At 44.7% G+C, this 25,974-nt stretch overlaps 2 protein-coding genes across 3 annotated transcripts in view; one reads left to right on the top strand and one right to left on the bottom strand.

Moving 5' to 3' along the window:
* Nucleotides 1-309, bottom strand: part of ALDH3A2 (aldehyde dehydrogenase 3 family member A2) — a 15,444-nt gene extending 15,135 nt beyond the window's left edge. Inside the window, exon 1 of one of the 2 annotated variants that reach the window (XM_043473036.1) lies at nucleotides 176-309. The gene's annotated coding sequence lies outside the window, so the exon portion shown is untranslated. Of the gene's footprint in view, nucleotides 1-161 lie in introns of both variants that reach the window. The other variant, XM_043473032.1, reaches the window with a different exon arrangement.
* LOC122453934 overlaps nucleotides 1-25,974 on the top strand; it is a 26,682-nt gene extending 708 nt beyond the window's left edge. The window contains exons 3-6 of the mRNA XM_043488537.1: nucleotides 77-183; nucleotides 279-377; nucleotides 7,506-7,594; nucleotides 24,594-25,974. Coding sequence (XP_043344472.1) covers nucleotides 77-183; nucleotides 279-377; nucleotides 7,506-7,594; nucleotides 24,594-24,730 — 432 coding nt within the window. The 3' untranslated portion in view covers nucleotides 24,731-25,974. The remainder of the gene's footprint in view (nucleotides 1-76; nucleotides 184-278; nucleotides 378-7,505; nucleotides 7,595-24,593) is intronic.

The raw sequence follows: 25,974 nt of genomic DNA, 5'->3' as shown, positions 1-25,974 counted from the left end.
TTCCCTCCCCCACCCCGAGTCCCTGTCCCCTTCCGCATCCCCATCCTGAGTCTCTGTCCCCCTTCCCCTCCCCAAGTCCCTGACCCCTTCCTCCCAGAGTGCCCGGGCTCCGGCTCCCCCTGCGCCCACGGTGACAGAGCCTGCTGCCGATGGGTGCTCACCTCACTCTCCTCACCTGTGCAGGTTGGAGGAACTTTCTGGCTCGCTCCTGACTTCACTGGGACTTTATCGGCCTGTCACGTGGTTGCTTATCGTTTTCCTGTGTTTTGACTCCTCAGGGAGAGAACCCTTTATCCGGAGGTGAAGGACTCTGCCTCAAGATGGGGAAGTCTGCCCCCCTCCGGGGATGCGGATGCGTTGCTGATGCTTCTCCAGAGGTGAACTTCCCTCCCAGTCGCGGGGTCTCCGGTGAAACCTTCAAGGGCCTTGTCGCGTCGCCTGTTTGATGTGTGCTCTTTTCCTGACAATATACAAAACTGTGCTTCTGCACAGCGCTTTCCTCCAGGTGGGGATTGCCCATCTGGGCTACAGCCCTCGGTTTGACCAGGGGAAAAAACAACTCTCTTCTAGTTTTATGAGCAAACTCGTTGGAAAAGACCCCGATGCTGGGAAAGATTGAGGGCAGGAGGAGAAGGGGACAACAGACAATGAGATGGTTGGATGGCATCGCCAACTCAATGGACATGAGTCTGAGCAAACTCCTGGAGATAGTGAAGGACAGGGAAGCCTGGTGTGCTGCAGTCCTTGGGGTCACAAAGAGTCAGACATGACTTAGTGACTGAGCGACAACAACACAGACTTGTGAGAGAGGTTGTTTACTGATCGCTTGCCTCCACACTCAGCTGCAGCTGATTGTTGCCATCTCCTGGAAGTCGGCTTTACTTGTTTGCCTGTTTGTGGTGGTCTGTGTTTTGTTTGACTTTGCTTGTTTGTGTTCTTCTGGTTTTCCTTTGTTTCCCTCAGAGTCCTTTGGGTCTGTCTTTGCCGGATCTCTTTTTCCAGGCCTCCTGAAGTTCTGGTACCTGAGGACTCAGTCCTTGGGCCTCTTCTCTTTCCTCAGTCACAACCTCATCTAATCTCGTGGACGGTGTTGGAGAAGGTTTTCAATTCTATCTGGTCCCACCCTTTTCTTTGAACTCCAATAGGCATGTTCTCGGAGAGGGCAATGGCACCCCACTCCAGTACTCTTGCCTGGAAAATCCCATGGACGGAGGAGCCTTGTACGCTGCAGTCCATGGGGTCGCGAAGAGTCAGACACAACTGAGTGACTTCACTTCCACTTTTCACTTTCATGCACTGGAGAAGGAAATGGCAACCCACTCCAGTGTTCTTGCCTGGAGAATCCCAGGGACGGGGGAGCTTGGTGGGCTGCCGTCTGTGGGGTTGCACAGAGTTGGACACGACTGAAGCGACTTAGCAGCAGCAGGCATGTTCAACTCCATCCCTTTCATACTGGCATTCATAATAGGCGGGTTAAAGGTGACCATGGATACAATTGCTGGTTTATTTTAATTCATGAAATACACTGCAGAACTCCTCCAGTGTCCCCAGTCTCAGTAAAGGGTACCATCGTTTATCCTTTTTATTTAGGCCAAACTCCTTAGGTTATCCTGATTCTTTGGCCAAGCTTGTTGATCTGAGCACATCTGCCCTAGTTTAAGCCATGATAAATCTTACCTGCACCTTATGGAACCTCCCACTGGGTTCCCTGCTTCTGCTGCTGGCTCTGGGAAATTGTCATTTCTTGTCCTCCACTTGCCCTTTTGGAACCTGCACCACAGACTCCCAGCATGTGTGAACTGTACTTTCCCAGGTCCCCACACCTACTGGCTTCCAGTGGGTTCTGTCTCTGGAGGCACGAGCAGGAGTGAGCAGCTTGAGGAGGAAGGCAACTTTTTGCTTCTGGGTTCTGCAGTGTGGTGGTTGCCGGCCGTTCTTGTACTGGAAGTGGAGCAAGGATGGTTACTCCCTTGGCCAAGGGGGCTGTGTCTAGTAGACACAGAGTGACAGTGACAGACTCTCCGGGTGGCACAGGTGCTGGTGCAGCCCCCCGGGTTCCTTCCAGCCAGGGGTATTCTTAGCAGCCTCCCATCTGTCCTGTAGTCTCTTCCCGTTTAGATTCCCTCTGCCTGCAGTAGGTTGAGTGGTTTCTCTTTTCACGTCTGGATTCTGACTTTGTTGCAGCCTTTCTCCACCCAGCTGTCAGTCATCAAGACCCTTGACCCTGTTAGTTCCCTGCTCAAAGCTTTACATCAGCTTCCTTGACATTGAGAGTAAAATCCAAAACTGACACCGTATTCAACAGCCCCGTGTGTCCTGGTGCAGCCTCCTCTCCAGCCTGGTTCCGAGTGATTCTCCCACTGAGTGGAGGAGTGCTTGCCTCATTGCTCACAGAACAGGAAGCATCCCCACTCAGGGGCTTTGCTCCCAGCTCTTTCCTCGGCCTAGAGTGCTCAGCTCACCTAACTCCCATCTCTGGTCAAATGTAACCTTAAAGAAAACTTTTCTTAAGGAAGAAAAGTTGTAGTCTCCAGCACATACCAGTGTCTAAGCCAACTCCATCCCTGAGGGTTGCCTGTACCCAGCAGGCTTACAGTCTCAGGTCAGTGAAGGATCCTCCTGCTGTCCCAGGGCAGGGCATTCCCGGGAGACTGTCCCAAAGGAGATGGAGGAAAGCCAAGAAGCATTTAAAATGCTGAATCTGTTTTCTTAATTTTATTTTTGGAGTATAATTGCTTTAGAATGTTGTGTTAGTTTCTGCTGTACAACAAAGTGAGTCAGCCATGTGTATACACGGTGAAAATCCTCTTTGGATTTTTTTCAGTCAGCAGACAGTTCAGTTCAGTCGCTCAGTCGTGTCCAACTCTTTGTGACCCCATTGACTGCAGCACTCCAGGCTTCCCTGTCCTTCAGCATTTCGTGGAGCTTACTCAGATTCATGTCCTTTGAGTCAGTAATGCCATCCAACCATCTCATCCTCTGTCGTCCTCTTCTCCTCCTGCCTTCAATCTTTCCCAGCATCAGGGTCTTATCCAGTGAGTCAGTTCTTTGCATCGGGTGGCCAAAGGAGCTTCAGCTTCAGCATCAGTCCTTCCAATGAATATTCAGGACTGATTTCCTTTAGGGTTGACTGGTTGGATCTCCTTGCAGTCTAAGGGACTCTTAAGAGTCCTCTGCAACACCACAGTTCACAAGCATCAATCCTTTGGTGCTCAGCTTTCTTTATAGTCCAGCTCTTACATCCATACATGACTACTGTAAAAAAAAAAACCATAGCTTTGACTAGACAGACCTTTGTTGGCAAAGTAATGTCTCTGCTTTTTAATATGCTGGCTAGGTTGATCAAAGCTTTTCTTCCAAGCAGCAAGCATTTTTTAAATTTCATGGCTCCAGTCACCATCTGCAGTGATTTTGGAGCCCAAGAAAATAAAGTCTGTCCCTGTTTCCATTGTTGTCCCATCTATTTGCCATGAAGTGATGGGACCAGGTGCCATGATCTTTGTTATTTTTTGAATGTTCAGTTTTAAGCCAGGTTTTTCACTCTTCTCTTTCAGTTTCATTAAGAGACTCTTTAGTTCCTCTTCACTTTTTGCTATAAGGGTGGTGGTGTCATCTGCACATCTAAGGTTATTGATATTTCTCCCGGCAGTCTTGATTCCGGCTTGTGCTTCATCCAGCCTGGCATTTCACATGATGTACTCTGCATACAAGTTAAATTAACTTGACAATATACAGCCTTGACATACTTTTTTTGCAGTTGGGAACCAGTCTGTTTTTCCATGTCCAGTTCTAACTGTTGCTTCTTGACCTGCATACAGATTTCTTAGGAGGCAGGTAAGGTGGTCTAGTATTCCCACCTCTTGAAGAATTTTCCATAGTTTGTTGTGATCCACGCAGTCAAAGGCTTTGGCGTAGTCAATAAGGCAGAAGTAGATGTTTTCCTGGAACTCTTTTGCCTTTTCTGTTATCCAACGGATGTTGGAATTTAATCTCTGGTCTTTCTGCCTTTTCTAAATCCAGCTTGAACATCTGCAAGTTCTTGGTTCACGTTCTGTTGAAGCCTCACTTGGAAAATTTTGAGCATTACTTTGTTAGCATTTGAGATGAGTGGAATTGTGCAGTAGTTTGATCGTTTTTTGGTGTTGCTAGCAAAGACAAGTGCTAACATAGGCCTTTAGTGACAGCACAGTGATGTCAGACAAACTTTCAAAGTGTGGGCAAAACCTAATTCTGGAACTGTTGCAATGTTTACATTGGCTCAGAGTTCACAGCAAATCACCCTTTTTGATCTGATATTAAACTTTGAGCAATATAAATGTTTCATAAGGGACTGGGTAAACTGGTCTATGAGTCTCACCACAGTTTTTTTAAACATAAACAATGAACAGAATACCAACGTGAAAATAGAACAGGAACCAGTGTCAGCTAAGGTAGGTTATGCCCTGAGTAGCCAAGGGCTGCTTCTCCTGCTGAGGATTAGACCTTAGGATCTTAAGAAGAATCTGTTGTGATTCTAATATCAGGCAACATCACTGAGGTTTGACTCCTCACCCACTCTTGAACATTTTTTTTAAATCAGAGAAATCAGTTGATGGCATTTTGTTGGGCATATTTTAAAACTGTTCAAATTCTTTGTGTGGTTTTCTAAAATTGAAGTATAGTTGATTTACAATATGTTGTTAATTTCTGTTGCACAGCAAGGTGATTCAGTTTTATGTATATATACATTATATATATATTATATATATATATATATATTTTGCTGTGTGTCTTGTGGGATTAAACCCAGGCCCTTGGCAGTGAAAGCACAGACTCCTAACCACTGGACCACCAGGGAATTCCCTATATATATTCTTTTTTTTAATATTCTTTTCCATTATGGTTTGTTACGGATATTGAGTATAATTCCTTGCGCTATACAGTAGGACATTGTCTATCCATTCTTCGAGTAATACTTTGTAGCTGTTAATTCCTTCCTCCCAGTCCATCCCTCCCATCTTCAACTCCCATCGTCACAGTTCTATAAGCTAATCAATTTTTAAATGTCAGGGACCCAGCATTAGAATTGAATTTTTTTGCCACTGACAACTAAGAGACCTGAATGTGATGGAGAGACTTGCCACATTTCAGTTAATTCTGTTATCCAGGTCCTTAGGTCAAATCCACTGTGGGGTGAAAGGAGTTAAAAGATGTTAACAGTTTTAAAAACACGTCTGTGGTCAGTACACTCCTTGCAGTGGGGTGTAAGTTGTTCGCTTTCCACCAGGCCAGACTTGGGCTCAGAGTCTAACAGAGGAGAGGTTTTATGCTTTTTGCTTTTTTTAAAGTAAAGCTGAGTACAGACAGAGGCTCTGGGGGTTGGTGAGACGGTATTTCCTGGGGTGTCAAGGACGGTGCTTGGTGGAGATGAGACCAAAATAAGTATCTGGCAGTTCTGCGTCCCAAACAGAGAATGACAAAGTCCGCTACGAATCGGACACAACTGAGCGACTTCACTTTCACTTTTCACTTTCACACATTGGAGGAGGAAATGGCAGCCCACTCCAGTGTTCTTGCCTGGAGAATCCCAGGGATGGGGGAGCCTGGTGGGCTGCCATCTTTGGGGTCGCACAGGGTCAGACACGACTGAAGTGACTTAGCAGCAGCAGCAGTGTTCTTTTCCATGATGGTTTCTCCCAGGATATTGAATATAGATCCCCATGCTATACAGTAGAACCTTGTTTATTCATCCTATATATAATAGTTTACCTCTGCTAATCCCAAACTCCCAGTCTGTCCCTCCCTCACCCGCCTTATCAACCACTGATGTGTTCTCTCCATCTGTGTTTCTTATTCACAGATAAGTTCATGTCATATTTCAGATTCCACATATAAGTGATAACATTTGCTATTTGCCTTTCTCTTTCTGGCTTCACTTAGTGTGTTAATCTTTAGCTGCATCCATGTTGCTGCAAATGGCATTCTTTCGTTCCTTTTAAAGGCTGAGTAATATTCCATTGTGTATATGCACCACACCTTCTTTGTCCATTCCTCTGTTGATGGACATTTAGGTTGTTTCAGTAGCTTGACTGTTGTGAATAGTGCTGCTGTGGACATAGGGGTGCATGTGTCTTTTTGAATTAGAATTTTGCCCAGGAATGGGATTGCCGGATCATATGGCAACTCTAGTTTTTTGAAGAATCTCCTTAGATTCTTCTGCAGTGACTGCACTGATTTACATGCCCACCAACAGTGTTGGAGGGTTCCCTTCTCTCCACACCCTCTCCAGCATGTGTTATTTGTAGATTTTTTATCGATGGTCATCCTGATCAGTGTGAGGTGGTACCTCACTGTCATTTCAATTTGCTTTTCTCTAATAATTAGTGATGTTGTAAGTTTTCCCTCTCTTAAATAGCGTTGTGATGAGCATCCAAGGTATATGAATTACTAATGACATTCCTGAATCTCTCCTTAGGATGTACTCCTAGGACTAGACTTAGTCCATCAAAGGATATAAACTGTTTGTCCATCTGCTTCTGAACTCGAGAGGTTATTCCAGTGAAACGGCCAGGGGTTCAGGAATGCCCAGCCTCGGGGGACCCCTGGCCAGTGTGGGGCCTGGACATGTAGTGAATGAGCTAGCAGGCTAATTCCCAGTTTATACCACGTTCCAACTCAAATCTCGGCAGCTGGCTTTGTAGTGCGGTTACTGATAAAATTTTATTAATATATCCTCTTTGATATATAGCAATATTTAAGTGGCTTAGTTTCTCCTCACAAGGAGATAGGCATTGTTTGTATTGCTTCTCAGCAACTTCTTGCACACACAGAAGTTAGACAGTTTTCACCGTGGGCTTTAGAAGCATCAGGTCTCTTACATGTACATGCACACACCTGTCTAAAACCTTCCATTGGGTTCCGCTGAACTTGGAATCAAACCTGGACCTTTGGGGCCTAGAATGCTTGGCTTCCCTGACATTCTTGTCTCCTCCCCGCCCTTGCCACCCTGGCCTCTCTGCCCCTGGGATGTGCAGGCTGGGTCCCTCTGGGCCTGGACCTGCTCTCCCCTCTGCCTGGAGCCAGTACAGCTGGCCCCAGCCCCCTGGTCTCCCCTCAGAGCCCCCCAACCATCTTCTTGACTCTGGGCTGCAGGTCACTGCTCCGTGCTCTGCCCAGGTCCTTGCAGGCTCTTCTCACTCATAATATTGTCCTGTTTCCTTGTTTACTGCTTGTCTGCCCTCCACGTGGGTGCCGGTCTTCAAACGCCACTTGACATAAACAAAGCCGGGAAATACTTGTTAAATCCACACGTAAAGCAGCCAACAGTTTTGGGGGTGTTTATTGATGGATTGGTTGCCAGTGATAGTGGTAAGCTTGAGTCAGATCCTGGTCCATAATTATCTAAAACTTTAGGGAAGTTATATTAACTTCAGTTTCCATCGTGGATACAGTGGTTACAGAAAGATGTCGATGGTAGGAGCAAAAGTGCAGAACAACTAAATGGGCTGCTCATTTCCCACTCGCAGGTCTCTGATCCGGGCTGATGGTCTTCTTCCAATCCCTCTTCTACCTGGTGTACATCTGGAGGATCGACTGGAACTGTGCGGCAGAACAGGTACCAGTGCGGGGGCCCCTGGAGGTGGGGGTGGGGTGGGGTGGCACTGTGATCCCTGGGCAGGCGAGGACTCTTCCAGGGTGAGGATGGTAAGAAGCCCACAGGCAGCAGGACGCACTGTGACTCGTGAAGAGGCATCGGACTTGAGAGTGAGGGCCAAAGAAAACCTGTGTTCTCTTAATACGGAGCTAATTTCTCCTCTGCCAAGCAGGCGCAGCCAGAGAGAGAGTTAGCTTAGAAACTAATGTGTGAGGTTGTCTTGGGAGAACAGTAGTGCTTCCTGTTTTTCCTGATCTGTTGTCTAGTTCTAGCGCCTTAAGGATCTTTGGTCCATGGTTTCCTGAGAAGCAGGTGCTAAGTGTCTGTGGTCAGGGAGGTTCTTGGGGGCAGAGTCTGTCCTGCGGGTGGAGGACCGGGATCTCTGGGTTGAAGGGTGAGCCCTGCCGACTGTGTCAGGTTCAGGGTGAGATGGTGGGAGGTCGGCTGAGGGGAGCTGTCATGGATACAGGGACGTGAGGAGGAGCCGAGGGGCGCAGACCACCACTGTCCACGTCCTGACTGCCTCAAGGCTCCAGGGCCCTCACGACTGCTCATGGGGAGAGGTCACATGCTCCCTCCCTTCATTGTGGTCCATAGAGACAGGATGTTAAGTTGGACCATAACCACCCCTTAGGTGACTGTACCGTTTATCTTCAGACTTTAATCCTTTTATCTGGACTTAGGAGCAGTAAAGGGCACAGTACAAAAAATATGTTAAGTTTGCAAATACAACAAGTAATTTTCCACTGTGGAATCGGTTTAAGCTGTTGATGTACGTTTAACATAAATTTTAATAAGAGTTTTCAAAGACTGTAACTAAAATAGAAGACTCATGACCAGGCTACAAACTGGAAATGATAATCTTATACCATTTTATGAAGCATATTAACTAACCTTGTCATGGTTTTCTGTCAACTGCAGGTGGATAAATATTAGTAATGTTTTCTAAGTTATTTGGAAGGTCTATAGTATCCTATTGGTGATCAAGAGAGGAGCTACAGTTTTAAGTAAAAACTTCTCCAGGATGATACTCCATCATGGGTTTTAAATGTATAAATCTGATCATCCCTTTCATGGGTGCTCTTACCTTCTTATATTGAATATTTCTTCTTCCATGGCAGTAGGTCATTTTCCTATGAAATATTAATTGCTGATCTAGTTTTGTTTATATTGACTATTTCCCTGTCAGTGGATTTAATCTTGCCATTGAGTGTATTTGAAGGGCCTTTTCAAGCTCTATAACTGATAATGCCATACCAGCTTTTCTGTTTCTCAATTTCTATGGTGGTAAAATACACACAACATGAAAATAACCCTCATCACTGTTTTTCACGTACAGTTCAATGGATTAAATATGTTCATAATATGCCACACCCCACCGTCTACCCCCACCGCACTGTCAACATGAACATCTGAAGCTCTGTCCCTATCAAACAGTAGCTCTTATTCCCCCTCCTCACAGCCCCTGGAAGTCTGCTTTCCCTGCTTATGGTTTTTACTGCTCTGAGTACCTCATACAAGTGCAATCATGCAGTATTTGTGTTTTTGTGACCAGATTATTTTACTTACTGTAATATCCTCAAGGTTCATCCAGGTAACATGTGTCAGGATGTCCTTTCTTTTTTAAGGCTGAATAATATTCCACTATAAATATGTGCCGCATCTTGCTCATCTGTTCATCTGTTGGTGGAAACTTGGGTGGCTTTCACATTTTAGCTGTTTTGAATAATGATGCTGTGAACATGAGTTCTACAGGTAGAATCTATGCTTTTAATTCTTTTCAGTACATGCCCAGAATTGGAACTGGTAGGTCATCTGGTAATCTGTTTTTAATTTTTTGAGGAGCCACTGTACTGTTTTCCATAGTGGGTGTACCATTTTACATTCTAACCAGCATTGCATAGGCGACCAGTTTTTCCACATCCTCGTCAGCACTTGTTATTGTCTGGGTTTTGTTTAATTGTAGCCTACCTAATTAATGGGTGTGAGGTAATTTCTCAGTATAGTTTTGATTTGCATTTTCTTAATGGTGAGTTGTGTTTAGTATCTTTTCATGTACTTATTGACCATTTGTGTGTATTCCTTGGAAATGAATCTGTTCAAGTCCTTTTTTCATCTTTCATCGTCTTTGGTTTTTAGTATTTATTTATTTGTCTGCACTGGGTCTTGGTTGCAGTATGTGGGCTCTAGTTCCCTGACCAGGGATTGAACCCTGGCCCCCTGCACTGGGAGCTTTAATCTTAGCCACTGGACCACCAGGGAAGTTTCCCTTGTACATTTTTTAATCAGGTGGTGGTGGTGGTGGTTAAGTTTTTGGAGTTCTTTATATAGTCTGGGCATTAGTCCCTTATTAGAAAAATGATTTAGAAATATTTTCTCCCATTCTGTGGGTTGCCTTTTTACTCTTGGATATTGTCTTTTATTATAAAAGTTTTTAATTTTCTTGAAATGTAATTTATCTGTTTTTTTCTTTTCTTGCTTGTGCCTTTGGTGTCACATCCAAAAAGTCATTCTGAAATCCAGTGCCATGGAGATTTTGCCTCATGTTTTCTTCTAAGAGGTTTATAGTTTTATGTCTTACATTTAGGCTTGATCCACTTTGAGTTAATTTTTGTATGTGGTGTTAGGTAAGGATTCAGCTTCATTCTTTGGCGTGCAAATATCCAGTTTTTTCCCGAAACATTTGTTAAAAAGATGGTCCTTTCCCCACTGAATAATCTTGGATCCTTATAAAAAATCATTTGACCACATATGCAAGGGTTTATTTATTCAGGGGCCTTCTGTTATATTCCATTTGTCTATATATCTGTATTTACACCAGTACCAAACTGTTATGATTAGCTTTGCAGTAAGTTTTAAAATCATAAACTATGATTCTCTAGCTTTGTTTTTCTTTTCCACGGTTGTTTTGGCTGTACCAGGCCTGTTGAGATTCCATGTGGATTGTAAGATGGATTTTTCTATTTCTGCAAATAATGTCATTGAGATTTTTATAAGGATTGGCTTTGAGTCTATGGGTTGTTTTAGGTAGTGTTGCTGTCTTAACAGTAAAAAGGCATCCAGTCCTTGAACATGAGATGTAATTCCATTTATTTATCTTTTTCTCTGCAGTATTTTGAAGTTTCCATTTTTACCTCCTTGGCTAAAGAAGTTAATTTCTAAATATTTATTCCTTTTGATGCTATTGTAAATGGAATTGTTTCCTAATTTCCTTTTCAGATTGTTTGTTGTTACTGTATAGAATAGAAATACATCTTTTTGGTGTGTAGACATTCTATCCTGCCACAGTACTGGATTCCTTTATTAGCTCTAACAGTTTCTATGTGGAGTTGTTAGGGTCTACTCTACATAAGATATATTGTCTTTGAACAGAGATAATTCTTCATGTCCAATTTTATACCTTTTATTTTTCTTTTTCTTCCCTAACTGCTCTGGCTAGAACTCTCAGTACTGTGTTAAATAGAAGTGGTTAAACTGAGCATCCTTGTCTTGCTCCTGAACTTAGAAGAAAAGCTTTCAGTCCTTCACCATTGAGTATTATGTTAGTGGTAGGTTTCTCATATATGGGCTCTTATCACATGATGTACTTTCTTTCCTTCTGTTTTTATTTTGTTAAGTGTTCTTGTCATGAAAGGGTGTTGCGTTTTGTCAGATGCTTTTTTTTGCATCAGTTGAGATGACCATGAGGTTTTTTCCCTCTTCATTTGTAATGTTGTCAGTGTCAACTACATTGACCCGTTCTCCTATGTTGAACCATCCTTGCACTTCAATAAATCCCACTTGGTCATAGTGTATAAACTTTTGTATGCTGCTGAGTACTTTTTTTAGGATTTATTTATTTTATTTTTGGCTGCACCAGGTCTTTGTTGCTGTGCGTGGACTTTTTCTACTTGCAGCGAGCAGGGCCTGCTCCTGATTGCAGGGCGCAGGCTCTGGGGTGCATTGTCTTCAGTCGTTGCCGCACCCGGGCTCAGTAGTGGTGGTGGATGAGCTCAGTTGTCCCGCGGCATGTGGAATCTTCCCAGATGGGGGATCGAACCTGTGGTGCCTGCATGGGTGTCTGAGCACTGGACCACCAGGGATGTCCTGTGTTGGTGAGTTTGATTTGCTAGCATTTTGGTGGAGGTTTTATCATCAGTGTTCACAGGGGATATCAGTCTGTAGTTTTGTTTTCTTCCAGTGTCTTTGTCTAGCTTTGGTGTCAGGTTCATGCTGGTTCCATAGAATGAATTAGGAAGTCCACCTTCCTCAGTTTTGGGGAGAAGTTTGTAAAGATTTGTTCCTTTTTAAGTATGTGTTATATTGAGTTGCTGCACAAAAAGTTTTTGATTTTGATGAAATCCACCTTATCTATTTTTGTTACTGTTGTGCTTTTAATGTTATCTGAGAACCCATTCCCAAACTGTGGAAAAAAATAAGTGGTATTCGAATATAAAAATGCTATGAAAGGACTAATAATAAAAAACTAAATAGAAGACTTGAGTTTTCAATCCGAAAACTGTAAGTAGCCCAGGAGTTATCATACCTGTAGGGGAATGCAGAATTTTACCTTTCCCCTCTTAGGGTTTTTCAGCTGGACCTGAGAATAAAACTGATATTAATATAGGTTCACAGGAGAAGACATAGAAACTTAATGTAAGGTCTGTGTGACATCAGAGCCCTCATAAGGAAATGAAGATGCAAAAATGTGGCAAAATCTACATGCTTTTCTACTAGTTTGAACAAAGAGGCAGTTGTAGAAAAGTAACTAAGCTCTCTGGAGAGGCTGAAGGAAGATGAGAGTTATTTTAACCAGGTCTGTGTAGATTCACTTAGCTTTGACTCCTTTCCTGGAACAGGGATGGCATCGTTCACATGTGAATTTTTTTGTCCTCTTTTCAAAAAGAGGACCAGAGATTAAATTGTTCTTCAGTGCCTTTCTGACAAAAACATCTGCTGTTTTTTCAAGTACCTTTAATTCCGAATGATTCTTATGCCAAAGTCGCATATCTGGGGGTGGCATGTTCCACCTACCTTCATTCCCCTTCAACCCACTTGGAAACTCCCCCAGCAGGTCTCACAGTCCTGAACTGAGTTGGTGGATTGTTTCACAGCTCACTGAACTAGTCTCCTAGTCTTGAGAACTAAATCAGTGCAGTTAAACTCTCCTGTCTGTTTCAGGAGGCAGTGGTGCAGGTGGGAGTCCCTGTCCTAAGTTAGGTCTGTGTGTGGTGTGAGCAGTCAGGCATTTATGAAAGGAATGTCTGTGGAAACAAAAAGATTCAGAGTTGGAAACCTAGTTTCTGAGTCCAGAGGGGATCCAGTCAAGATTTCTGGATTTGAGCTTGAAGCATCTTCAGATGGTGGAGTGAGGATGGCAGTTGTCATTTGGCTAATTTCCTGATTTGCAGTTTGAATGGCTCTGTTTGTGAAGTTGAGTATCCCGTGAATTTCCTTAGAGGCCTGGAGAAGAGCAGGTGAGAGGGTTATCCACACATGATCTGTTGTGGCAATTCCTCTGAAGTTGACACCATGCCATGCAGCTGTAGCTTCAGGGAGAGGATAGTTCTCATTCTCAGTGATTCCAGGTTAGAATGGTGGGACAGAAATTGCTGCTGTTAGTTTGAGCAGTTGTAGCTAGATATTGGAGGAGACTAAAATAATCAGGATCCAGTCCAGTTTACAGGTAGGTAGCCTTGTTCATTTTCTTTGAAGTTTTATTTTCTTAAAATAACCAAGGGGGTGTGTGGTCATTTTCCACTGAAACCTAATTTTCTCTCCGTATTTACCCTGTTTTTCTCAAATGTCATTATAGTAAGACTAATTTGTTTATAAAATAAGTTTAGTCTTATCCTGACCTGATTGTTTATATAAATGGAGCAAGAATAGTGATTTTTTCATTGGAATTATGACTGATTTATATAGAGTGAAAGTTGCTCAGTCGTGTCTGACTCTTTGCAACCCCATGAACTATACAGTCCACAGAATTCTCCAGGCCAGAATACTGAAGTGGGTAGCCTTTCCCTTCTCCAGGGGATCTTCCCAATTCAGGGATTGAACCCAGGTCTCCCTCATTGCAGGCGGATTCTTTATCAACTGAGCCACAAGGGAATCCCAAGGACATTGCCAAATTGATAGTTGAACTTCATTAAAAATTAAAAACTTCTGCTCTGCAATAAAAACACTGTTAATAGAATGACAAGATAAAATAGGGACTAGGGGGACTGCCCTGGCTGTCCAGTGGTTAAGACTCGGAACTTGCAATGCAGGAAGTGTGGATTTGATCCCTAGTCAGGGAACTAAGATCCCACATGGTTCACAGTGTGGCCAAAAAAAAAATAGGGACTAGGAAAAAAATCTTTGTAAAAACATATCTGAAAGAGGACTGGTCTCCAAAGTGTACCATAGAAAGAACAGTTTAAATTCAATAGTAGGAAAATAACTCAGTTTAAAAACTGGGCAAAAGATCTGAGTAGACCTTATCGAAATATATACAGATGGCAAAGAAGCATGTGAAGAGATGCTGAACACTATGAGTCATCAGGAGCTGCGGATTAAAACAACAATGAGCTCCCACTACACCTATTAGAATGGCCAAAATCTGGAATGCTAACACCCAGTGTTAGCAAAGATGTGAAACTAGAGGAATGTTCATACATTGTTGTTAGGAACCCAAAGTAGTAGAGCCACTTGGGGGAGTTTGACAGTTTCTTACAAAGCTAAGCATAGGCTTGCTTCCCTGGTGGCTCAGACGGTAAAGATTCCGCCTGCAGTGAAGGAGACCTGGGTTCGATCCCTGGGTCGGGAAGATCCCCTGGAGGAGGGCATGGCAACCCGCTCCAGTATTCTTGCCTGGAGAATTCCATGGACAGAGGAGCCTGGTGGGCCACAGTCCATGGGGTCGCAAAGAGTTGGACGGGACTGAGTGACCAAGCACAGACAGCCAAGCATAGGCTTACCATATTGTCCAGTGTTCATGGTGCAGTTATTTGCCCAAATGAGTTGAAAACTTAACACCTACACAAAAAACTGGAACACACATGTTACTGGCAGCTTTATTTTTATTTTAGTTATTAATTTTGGCTGCGTTGGGTCTTCGTTGCTGTGCAGGCTTTTCTGTAGTTGCGGAGTACAGGCTGTACAGTGTGGGTTTAGTGCTCGTGGCACACGGGCTTCGCACAGCATGTGGGATCTTCCCAGACCAGGGATCAAACCGGTGACCCCTGCATTGGAAGACAGATTCTTAACCACTGGACCAGCAGGGAAGCCCAGCAGCTTCAGCTGCCCAAACTTGGACGTAGCCAAGAAAGATGTCCTTCAGTCAGTGACTAGATAAACAATCCCTTCTACATCCATACAGTGGAATTTTACTAGGTGGTAAAAAGAAGACCTGGAGGAGCCTTAGTGCATATGGCTAAGAGAGAGCAGCCCATCTGAAAAGACTGCATAGCGTATGATTACACCTTTATAACATGCTGGAGTTGGCAAAACTGTGGAAGGTTTATACAGATCAGTGGCTGCCAGGATCTTGGGTATGGGGAGAGGTTAGTTCCTGAAGCAGAAGGCGTTTTTCGGCAGTGAAGCCAACTCTGTGTGATACTGCCATGATAGGTTAATGAAATACATTTGTCAGAGGAACCCGTGGACTGACTGGGTGATAGCAAGAGTCAACACCAGTGTGAACTATGCACTTTGGTTAATAATAATGTAGCAGTGTTCATTCATCAGTTGCAATAAATTTATTAGTGCACAATGTTAATAACAGGAGAAATTGTGTGGGTGTGTAAGGAGCAGCATTTATGAGAACTCTACTTTCTGTGAAATTTTTCTCTAAACCCAAAACTGCTTTAAAAATTAAGTCAATTGTCTTAAATGGACAAAGGGCCTATTATACAGTGGCGTGCCTCTAAAAATAACATAAAAATGGACAATAAGCACCTAAAGATGCTCATATATTACCCTGTAGACTGATACAAATGAAAACACAGGTGATACCACATGCACTTGGTGGCAGTAATAAAAAGCAGATGACAAGTGTTGGCACAGGTTTGGAGAGATGTGCAGCCACCATGGAAAACAGTGTCACAGTTTCTCAGAGTGAGACCCAGTTACCACATGACCCAGCAGTTGTACTTTGAGAGTGTACCCGAGAGAATTGAAAACACATGTCCACACAGAAACGTCTACATGAATACTCCTAGAAGCAGTATTCAGAGTAGCCGAAAACTGCTTATTTCTGTCAGATCACTAGGTGACCACTCAGTGTCCATACACAATAAAGAATACTGTTTAACAACAATAAAAGTTTTAAAATGTAAACAACAGCAAAAACCCAGTTATCTTTATCAAGAAGTGGAAGTAGAATGTATCTGACTTCAGAGTTGCTGGATTGTATTAGTCAAAATTCCCAATTTTCAATACAAAGTTACTAGGCATGCAAGAATCAAAAATGTATGGACCCCTCACAGGAAGAAAAGACAGTGAGCTTCCCTGAGAAACACTATTACATTTTAGAATGTCTGTGTATGTATTTATTTGACTGCACCAGGTCTTAGTGTGGCAGGATCTTCCAACTTCAGTGAACATGTGGGTTCTAGTTCCCTGATCAAGCCTTGAACCAAGGGGCCCCAGTGTTGGGAGTGCAGAGTCTTAGCCACTGGACCACCAAGGAAGTCCCCTCTGAGAAGTACTTTACATTAATAGACTCAAATATGCACAGAGGGCTAAAGGAAACCAAGAGCCTGATGTCTCAAAAGTAGAGAATTCTAGCAAAGAAATGGGAAGTATAAGAACCAAGTAGAACTCCTAGGGGATCTGACACCAGCTGGGTGTCCACAACTCAGTTCTGCAGTTCTAATACCAGCTAACTGGAGTCAGCATCAGATGCCACCAGCTAGAGGGTAGTGTTCTCCACAGACTATACTCCCTTCAGATGCTAGCCCACATGGGGGTCCCCAGGACACCCACACTTCCCTGCCCAGGAGACTATAAATTCATTTCCTGCAGCCTCCTCCCTTCTGTACCCCGCTGGAATGCATCACAGAATGCACTGAAAATGGTACATTTATGACTGTGAATTTATAAAAGACACAACCCAGGAACTGCCAGATAGAGAACATACTTAAGACAGGGTCTGGGGGCCAGAGGATGCAGAGCGTCCCGGCCATCTCCTCTCGGAATCTGGGCCCTTCACCCTCCCAGCATATCAAGTGCTCACCAACCAGGAAGCTCCCTTGGGTTTGATAGTCCAGAGTTTTACATGGAGTTTTATTACATAGATATTACGATTGATTACACCATGAGCCACACAATCGACCGCGGTCTCTAACCTCTCTCAGGGTGATCAGAGAGGTGAGGCTGAAATTTCCAGCCCTGTCCGTATGTGGTTGGTTTTTATAGTGACGGGCTCTTGTGCTGTAGATGTCTATAGGCCCCTCCGTGTCACCTCATGGTACAAACACACCTATCACTCAGGAAAGTCCAAGGGTTTTTAAAGTTCTGTGCCAGAAACTGGGGGCCAAAGTCCAGGTTTACCCTCTTTATTCTATCAGAGCAGGTCAGTTGAGATTATCCAGCATGAGGAGCAGAAAGGAAAAGAGGATTGAGGATAAATAAGCAGAGACTAGAAGACCTGAAAGAGAGCATCAAGCAGAGCAACATATTCATAGTGGGAGATATGGAGAGAGTAACATGGAAACATACTACCATATGTAAAATAGATAGCCAGTGGGAATTTGCTGCATGACTCAGGGAACTCAAATCGGGGGCTTGGTTACAACCTAGAGGGTGGGATGGGGAGGGAGGTGGAAGGGATGTTCAAGTGGGAGGGGACATAGGTAAACCTATCGCCAATTCATGTTGGTGTTTGGTAGAAACCAACACAATACTCTAAAGCAATTATCCAGCGATTAAAAATAAAATTTAAAAAATCAATTAAAAAGAACTTGGAAAGCTTAGGAAATGCCTGGAAACCCATCCTTGAAATGACCTTTCCAAGGTTGTCGTTTTGAGATTAAGAACCGCTAAGTAAAGGGAGAGGGTCTCTGAAAATACATGTGTGTGTGTGTGCGTATATATATATATATATATATATATGTATAAATTATATAACAAATATACACACACACCCCCCACAGTAATAGAATGAAGGGGAAAAAACCCACACGAGCATCCCCGCTGATGCAGAAAAGGAATTTGACAAAATTCAATATCTTTTAATGATAAAAACATTCAGCAAGGGCTTCCTAGATGGCTCAGTGGTAAAGAATCCACTGGGTTTGACCACTGGTATGGAAGATCCCACATAGTGTGGGACAACTAAGTCCGTGCGCCACAACCACTAAGCCTGTGCTCTAGAGCCCATGGGCTGCAGCAGCTGAAGCCCACATGTCCTAGAGCCTGTGATCCTCAAAGAGAGAAGCCACCCCAATGAGAAGCCCGCACACGGCAACTAGAGTAGTCCCCACTTGCCACTATTGGAGAAGACCCGTGCACAACCATAACTAAGTAAGTAAATCTTAAAAACAATAACAAACAAGGAGCAGAAGGAAACGTCTTGCTATGTTTCCCACCCTTGGGAATTCTCCCTGCTTTGTTGTTGTTCAGGCTTTGCGACCCCATGGGACTGCAGCCCGCCAGGCTCCTCTGTCCTTGGGATTTCCCAAGCAAGAATCCTGGAGTGGGTTGCCATTTCCTTCTCCATGGGAGCTTCCTGACCCAGGGATTGAACCCGCGTCTCCTGCATTGGCAGGTGGGTTCTTTACAGTAGCTGAGCCACCAGGGAATGCATTTTGTGTATTCAGTCTTTGAAATCTTATAGCACATGTCTTGAGTTAACCAAATTTGCTGACGTATTGAAGGCAGCACTTTAACAGCATCATATTTTAGGATTTTAAATAGCTCAGCGGGAATTCCATCACCTCCACTAGCTTTGTTTGTAGTAATGCTTCCTAAGGCCCACTTGGTTTCCCACTCCTGGGTGTCTGGCTTATTGCTCTCCTGCAGAACTAGTGATCACAGACAGGTGCCCAAGCTCTGGGGGTGTGGGCGTGCATTTTGCTCTTTCTGCCCCAGGGACACCAGACTTCAAACATCTGTCCATTAAAAAATTTTTTTTTAATAAAGAATGACCAAAATAATCATTGTTAACATGGATTTCTGCTTTGTGGTAAGCCTTTTGCTAAAGAGCTTTCTATGACTGCCTCATGTAATAGAGGCAGGGAATATGTTGTCCATATGTCACAAGTTGGGCAAACAGGGCAGTGATGATCTTGTGCAGAGTTAGATGGAGTCAGTATTCTGAATCTTACTGTGAGTGCAAGTTCCTAGTTCTGGATAAATCTTACTGTTTACTAAGAGACTGTACTATCGAGATAAAATAGAAAGGTGGGTGGGAGGAAGCTAACACTTCAGGTAATTCTGTGCAGGCTATGAAATTAGAATATCAATACTTCTAATTCTGGAACAGCCGCTAAGACTAATCAGGACAAAAATTTTCAGTACTTTTTAAAAAATCTATTTCTGGCTCTATCAGGATCATCTGTTTTCCTAAGAGCTTGCTTCAGCCCCGGGGATGGGCTTCGGTATCTTCTGTGACACCTGACCTCAGGGACACTGTGCATCAATCGGGGTTCAGGCAGAGCAAAAGCAGCAGCAGATTATTTACCCCGGGGGGCTGGCTGGCACAGCTTGGCCACACAGCCCACGAGGTGTGACTGCACCTGCCGGGGAGCCCCAAGTGTGCGGGGCAGCTGTTAGAGAGGGAGCCAGAAGGCGGGCTGGGGAGGAACGGGAGCACGTTTGACCCTGGGACAGAGAGCTGTGGAGTCAGGGCCCCGGAGGAGGAGCCGAGGAAAGGTGAGCAGCTGCCTCCTCCTGGGAGAGGAGGGCACAGCATCCACAAATGTGTCTTCTCGGGGACTGTACCTGCTTCTCGCCAGGCCTTACTCATGGGAGTTTAGATTTTCTGTGGGTGTATTTGTCTTTGCTGTTTTGAATGTGATCGTTAACCAGTTTCCACTTGGTATTTGATGACATACAGGAAAGCTGATGGTTTTTGAAAGCTGACCTTGTCTCTTAGGAGTTTTCTGAAGCCTCTGATCTGCTCTAGTAATTTCTCAGCTTTTCTGTATTTTCTGGGTAGGTTATCTTGCCACCTGTAAACCATGGGGCTCTTGTCTCTTTCCTTCAACACGCATACCTCACATTTCTTGCTTGTCTGACTGCACTGGGGAGGCTGGCAACTTCGGCTCCTTCTCCATTCATGCTATTATTACTCGCTTAAATACTTTTTTCTTCCATTTGTTTCTCTTCCGAACAACAACAGTATATACATATTAGCATTAATTTTTCTGCCTTTCATATTTTCTATGTACTACAATATATATAGCGTAAAATGTCATTTTAGTAATTTTTAGTCGATTTCATTGGCATTAAGTATGTTCAAAATGTTGTCCAGTTATCACCACTACCCATCTCCACATCTTTTTCATCCCAAACGGAAACCCTCACCCATTAAATAATAACTCGCATTTCCCCCCTCCCGCAGCCCTGGTAGCTTTTATTCTCATCCTGTCTATGAATTTTCCTATTCCAGGAACCTTTTGAAAGTATAATCCTACAAATTTTGTCCTCTTGTATCTGGGTTGTTTCACTTAGCATAATGTTATGACGATCCATCCATATTGTAGCAGGTGTCAGAATTTCATTCCTTTTATAGCTAAATAATCCTTTGTATGAATATAAATCCATTTTTCTCTGATGGACACGGGTTATTTCAGTCACTAGTGGTGAGTAATGCTGTGATGAACACGGATGTACAAGCATTTGTTTTCCAAGTTTCTGCTTTTAATTCTTCAGGGTATAATCTAGTGGGATTGCTGGATAACGTGGTATTTCTACATTTCAGTTTTTGAGGAACTGCCAAACTTTTCCACTGTAGCTGTACCACTTTACCTTCTTAGTAGCAGTGGGCAGGAGTTCCAGATATCTCTGTGCCCTCACCAACACCTACTTTGAAAACATTTATTTCTGATTATAGCCATGGTGACAGGTGTGAGGTGGTATCTCATTGCAGTGTTCATGTGCATTTCCTAAATGGCTGCTCATGTTGGGCATCTGAAGGGTCTTCTTGGAGACGTGGTTCTCACCTGTGGGGTAAGATGTTGACTCCTGTCAGCATCAAACAGCTGAACTGAGCTGTGAATGCCCAGGTGGTGTCAGATCAGTCCTTGCTTCAGGTTTCTCGGCTTCCTCCTGCTGCTCCAGTCTGCCGCAGTGACACCTGCATTTCAGGCATCGCACTGTTCAGCACCAGGCTTTCTGCTTGCTTCCTGTACTTTGTTTGTGTGCTGACATTTTCTCTCTTTGTTGAAGCATCATGCGCCTCAGTCCCTTTCCTTCTCTGGCCCTTGTCTGGGCACATTCAGGGGTGATTTCTGTTACCTTTTCTTGCTGATATACGGGCATACATTCTCAAGTTTTTACTTGATAGAAATTTTGTATTGAAAACTGGGGCATTTTGAAAATTAGAGTTTCCTCCTACAGTTTTTGGCTATTCTGAACATTCACGTAGAAGCTTCTGTGTGGACATGTGTGTTCAGTTGTCTGGGCACACACCCAGGCAAGCAGTTGCTGAGTCATGTGGTAACTGTCTCACCTTCAGAGGTGGCTGCCTTGTTTAGGTTCCTCTCGCTAATGTCAGAGGGTCCAGTTTCTCCCCGTCTGCAGCAGCGCTTGTATCTGTGTTTATTATAGCCACCATCCTTGGGGTTTTCTTCTCCATTTGTCTAATGGCTGAAAACAAGTGGAGAAGTAGACTGTACTGTGCAGAGCAGTTTGGGTTTAGGGTTTACGGTAATAAAGTGACCCTTGAGGGCCCCTCAGTAGCTTTAGGAGGGCGGTTGGTTATCAGAAAGACCACCAGAGCACCATCACCTCTGTACCTTCCCTATGTACTGCTTCCATGGGGCATATACTCCTAAGCCCTAAAAGCTGTTCCAGCCAACTGAAGGTGCGGGCCGGGCGGGGGGGGGGGCGGGGGTTGTCATAGAAACTCCCTATTTATAGATGGTCTGTCAAAAGTACAGGTGGCCTGGACCTGCAGTGGCTTCTAAGTGAGGGCAGTCTTGTGGGTCTGAGCCCTTAACCTGTGGGCCCTGACACAAACCCCACATAGTGTCAGAGTCAAGTGGAGTGATTGGACGCCCCACTGGTGCGGGAAGGTCTGGAGCATCAGTTGCGGTGTGTGTGAGCCCCTCACGTTTGGCACCAGAAGAGACATGAATCCTGCTGCTCTTGTTTGAGGACAAGGTGATGACTGCCAAGCTCCTTAAATGTCAGACTAGAAACACAGAGTCTCTTTTTAAATTTCTTCTATAATAATCTGTATTCCAACAGCACTTAAATCTTTTTCTGACAACATGGCAATGGATTTTTAGATTTGACAGCAAAAGTGGAAGCAAGAAAAAAATGGGCTTCATCAAAATTAAAAACTTTTGTGCATAGAGTAGACACTATCAAGAAAGTGCATAGACAGCTGGCAGAATTGGGAGGTGGGGAGAATACTGCAAGGCATACGTCTGATAGGGACCCAGCACTCAGAGGGTATGTCCCACAGCAGAAAGACAAGCCCATAGATGAACGGGCACATGTCTCCAAACCATTACAGAGCCGGGCAGTGAACCTACGAGAAGATGAGGGATGTCGTTAGTAATGTGCACTAAAACTGTAATAAAGTGACAGTGGAACACTACACACTATACAGGATGGTATAATAATAAAGATCACGGATGTACTTACTAATGTCACTGAGTTACACACTTGAAGGTTACTTTTCGATTATGTGAATCTTACCTCAGAACTTTGTCTATCCTGCTGCATTGTAGTCTGCAGCCTGGTGACAGTATTGGGGTTCTCCTGCCTGCTCTCCTCCGGTGGGGTGAGGGGGGCAGGTGCGCGGCTCCGGGGAGGACTGCTCTCCAGGTCATCGGTGGGCTTCATGCTGGGGAATCGCCAGTGTCGGTCATTTTTAGGATTTTTCTGTTTGGTTGGTCAGATTCCCTAATAAAAGGCTCTAAAAACATCCAGCAGGTGCTGGAGCCATACGCACCAGCACCTGGGAGCTAAGGAGCAGGACAGAACACAGGAGTCATCTTTTAATTAATACAAAAGTTTAACAAATTTCTTAAAAGGCAGTAAGCTATAAGTTACCACTTAGAAATAGCCTGAGCACGTATTTTAAAATGTTTATTTTATAAAAGTTTGCATGGCACTGCCCGAGACAGGACTCCACGCTCACTGACACACGAGTGCCACAAGTGTGCCGTGGCCAGCAGTCACTGCTGGAGGACCAGCTCTCCTGGAAGACAAGAGGTATTAAATGTAAGGTGGGATAGAGAACACAGCCAGCCAGGGACACCAAACATGCAGACTTAAAAACCACGATAAGGGTTAACGTTTGGGAGAAAAGTTCACTTAGAATTATAATGCTTTTCCTGATGTCCGGGACGATAGTGTGAATCCTCAGAATGAGAACATGACCCTGGCATCCTTCCCCTGCTCGGCTGGGACTGAAGCCACTGTCCAGGTGAAGAGCTCATCTCCCATGCTGCACGTGTGGCCTATCATTCTCACTGGTAGTTTGGGGCTGCGATGATTCCATTTCAGCCCCAGGCAGTATAGAGTCTTATTAAAATTCGCGCTGCGAGGACACCCCGCACTACACAATCAGCTGGGTCCCTGTCAGGACGTCATGGCAGGGGCCGCCCTGATCAGCTGCGTGGTCTGGCTCTCGGGTCAGATGAGGTCTGGCAGGATGGCCCCAGCCGGTGCTTCTTTCTCCAGGATGGACAGATCTGTCTGTGGAGAAAAGGGAAATAATGTTTACTTACGTGGGAGTCTTGAGTGAAGGCGTTCCTGGGTGTGACATGAGCCCACGTGGTCGTCGGTCACTGGCTATTAACACACGGGCCACAGTAGCCGCACCCCAGCGGGGGCCTGGAGCCCATCTCCTGGTCAGAGGGCAGGACTAGCCACATGGGTAGGCAGCAGGGGCTCGCACCAGCGACTGAGCTCCAGGCGGGAAAGACAGAAGTGAGAATACTAGAGGACACCCCCTCACCCACGGCGCTGGATATGGCCTCTTTGTCCCCTCACATCCCAGCTCAAACCTGTGCCTGAGCACAAGTGTCAGAGGTAAACGAAGTACAGCCATGCTGGCTGGTCCCGCTTCTGCGGGAGCTACGCTAGAAGTTTCGGCTCCAAGCACAGTCTTGCTTAGCCCTGACAGTGACAGTGGACACAACACCAGAGACCACTGTCGTCCTCCCCAACATCAGCTCATGAAAATAACAACGCCCTGTACACTCACTGCCTCCATGGACCACTAAAGGGAGGGAGGACATGACCTGTCCCCATGAGCAGTCATGAGGGCCCTGGAGCCTTGAGGTGGTCAGGACGTGGACAGTCTGCACCCCTCGGCTCCTCCTCATGTCCCTGTATCCATGACACCTCCCCTCGGCCGACCTCCCTAGTGGGAGGTCTCACCCTGAACCTGACCCAGTCGGTAGGGCTCACCCTTCAACCCAGAGACGCCCGGAGTGTCAGGATCCCGGTTCTCCTCCCGCAGGACAGGCTCTGCCCCCACAGACCTCCCTGACCACAGACGCTTAGCACCTGCTTCTCAGGAAACCATGGACCAAAGATCCTTAAGACACTAGAACTAGACAACAGATCAGGAAAAACGGGAAGCACTACTGTTCTCCCAAGACAACCTCACACATTAGTTTCTAAGCTAACTCTCTCTCTGGCTGCGCCTGCTTGGTGACACAGGTTTCCTTTGGCCCTCACTCTCACGTCTGACGCCTCTTCACGAGTCACAGTGCATCCTGCTGCCCATGGGCTTCTTACCATCCTCACCCTGGAAGAGTCCTCGCCTGCCCTGGAATCACAGCATGCACACACACACACTCCCCTCCTCCAGGGGCCCCCGCACTGGTACCTGCTCTGCTGCGCAGTTCCAGTCGATCCTCTAGATGTACACCAGGTAAGAGAGGGTTTGGAAGAAGACCATCAGCCCGGACCAGAGACCTGCAGGTGGGAAATGAGCAGCCCATTTAGGTGTTCTGCACTTCTGCTCCTACCACCATTGACATCATTCTGTATCCACGGTGGAAACTGCAGTTAATATAACTTCTCAAAAGTGAAAGTCACTCAGTTGTGTCCGACTCTGTGACCCCATGGACTATACAGTCCGTGGAATTCTCCAAGCCAGAAGACTGGAGTGGGTAGCCTATCCCTTCTCCAGCAGATTTTCCCAACCCAGGAATCAAACGGGGGTCTCCTGCATTGCTGGTGGAATTCTTTACCAACTGAGCTACCAGGGAAGCCCTTATAACTTCCCTAAAGTTTTAGATAATTACGGACCAGGATCAGACTCAGGCTTCCCACTGACCTGTCTATGGCATTCAGTCCATCAATAAACACCCCCAAAACTGTTGGCTGCTTTACGTGGGGATTTAGCCAGCATTTGGCTTTGTGTCAGGTAGTGTATGAAGTGCTAGAAACAAAGAACTGAACACTGTTTGACATAAAGCGTAGCAATTTTTTTGGTCCATCTCCTAAAACAAAGAAAATAAAAGCAAAAAGAAACAAATGGGGCCAAATGAAACTTAAAGAGCTTTCACACAGCCAAAGAAATTATCAACAAAATGTAAAGAAAATCTACTGAATGGGAGACAATATTTACAAATGATGTGACTGATACAGGGTTAACATCCAACATATATAAATAGCTCATATAATTCAACATCAAAAAATGGGCAGAACTGAATAGAAATTTTTCCAGAGATGACCTGCAGATGGCCAACAGGCACAGAAAATAGGCTCAGCATCATTAACCATTAGGGAAATGCAAATCAAAGCCACAATGAGATATCACCCATACCTATCAGAATGGCCATCATCAAAAAGAACTTAAGTGTTGGCAAGGATATGGAGAAAGGGAGCTCTCATGCACTGTTGGGAATGTGAGTGAGTGCAGCTACTCTGGAAAGCAGTACAGAGGTTCCTCAGAAAAACTAAAAATAAGATTGCCAAGTGATCCAGCAGTTTCACTGCTGGATATGTATTTGAACAAAACAAAAACATCAATTCAGTAGGATCCATGCACGCCAGTGTTCATAGCAGCATTTACAACTGCCAAGATAAGGAAGCACCTAAGTATTTATCAAAAGATGAATAAAGGTGTGTGTGTATATATACATAATAGAATATTCCTCAGTGACAAAAAATGAAGAAATGAAATTCTGCCATTTGCAGCAAAATGGATGGACTTAGAGGGCATTATGCTAAGTGAAGTAAAG

This window comes from Cervus canadensis, chromosome 1, assembly GCF_019320065.1.
Source record: "Cervus canadensis isolate Bull #8, Minnesota chromosome 1, ASM1932006v1, whole genome shotgun sequence".
Classification (NCBI taxonomy): Eukaryota; Metazoa; Chordata; class Mammalia; order Artiodactyla; family Cervidae; genus Cervus; species Cervus canadensis.
Note: the sequence above shows the minus strand (reverse complement) of the source record. Positions and strands in the feature narration are given on the sequence as shown.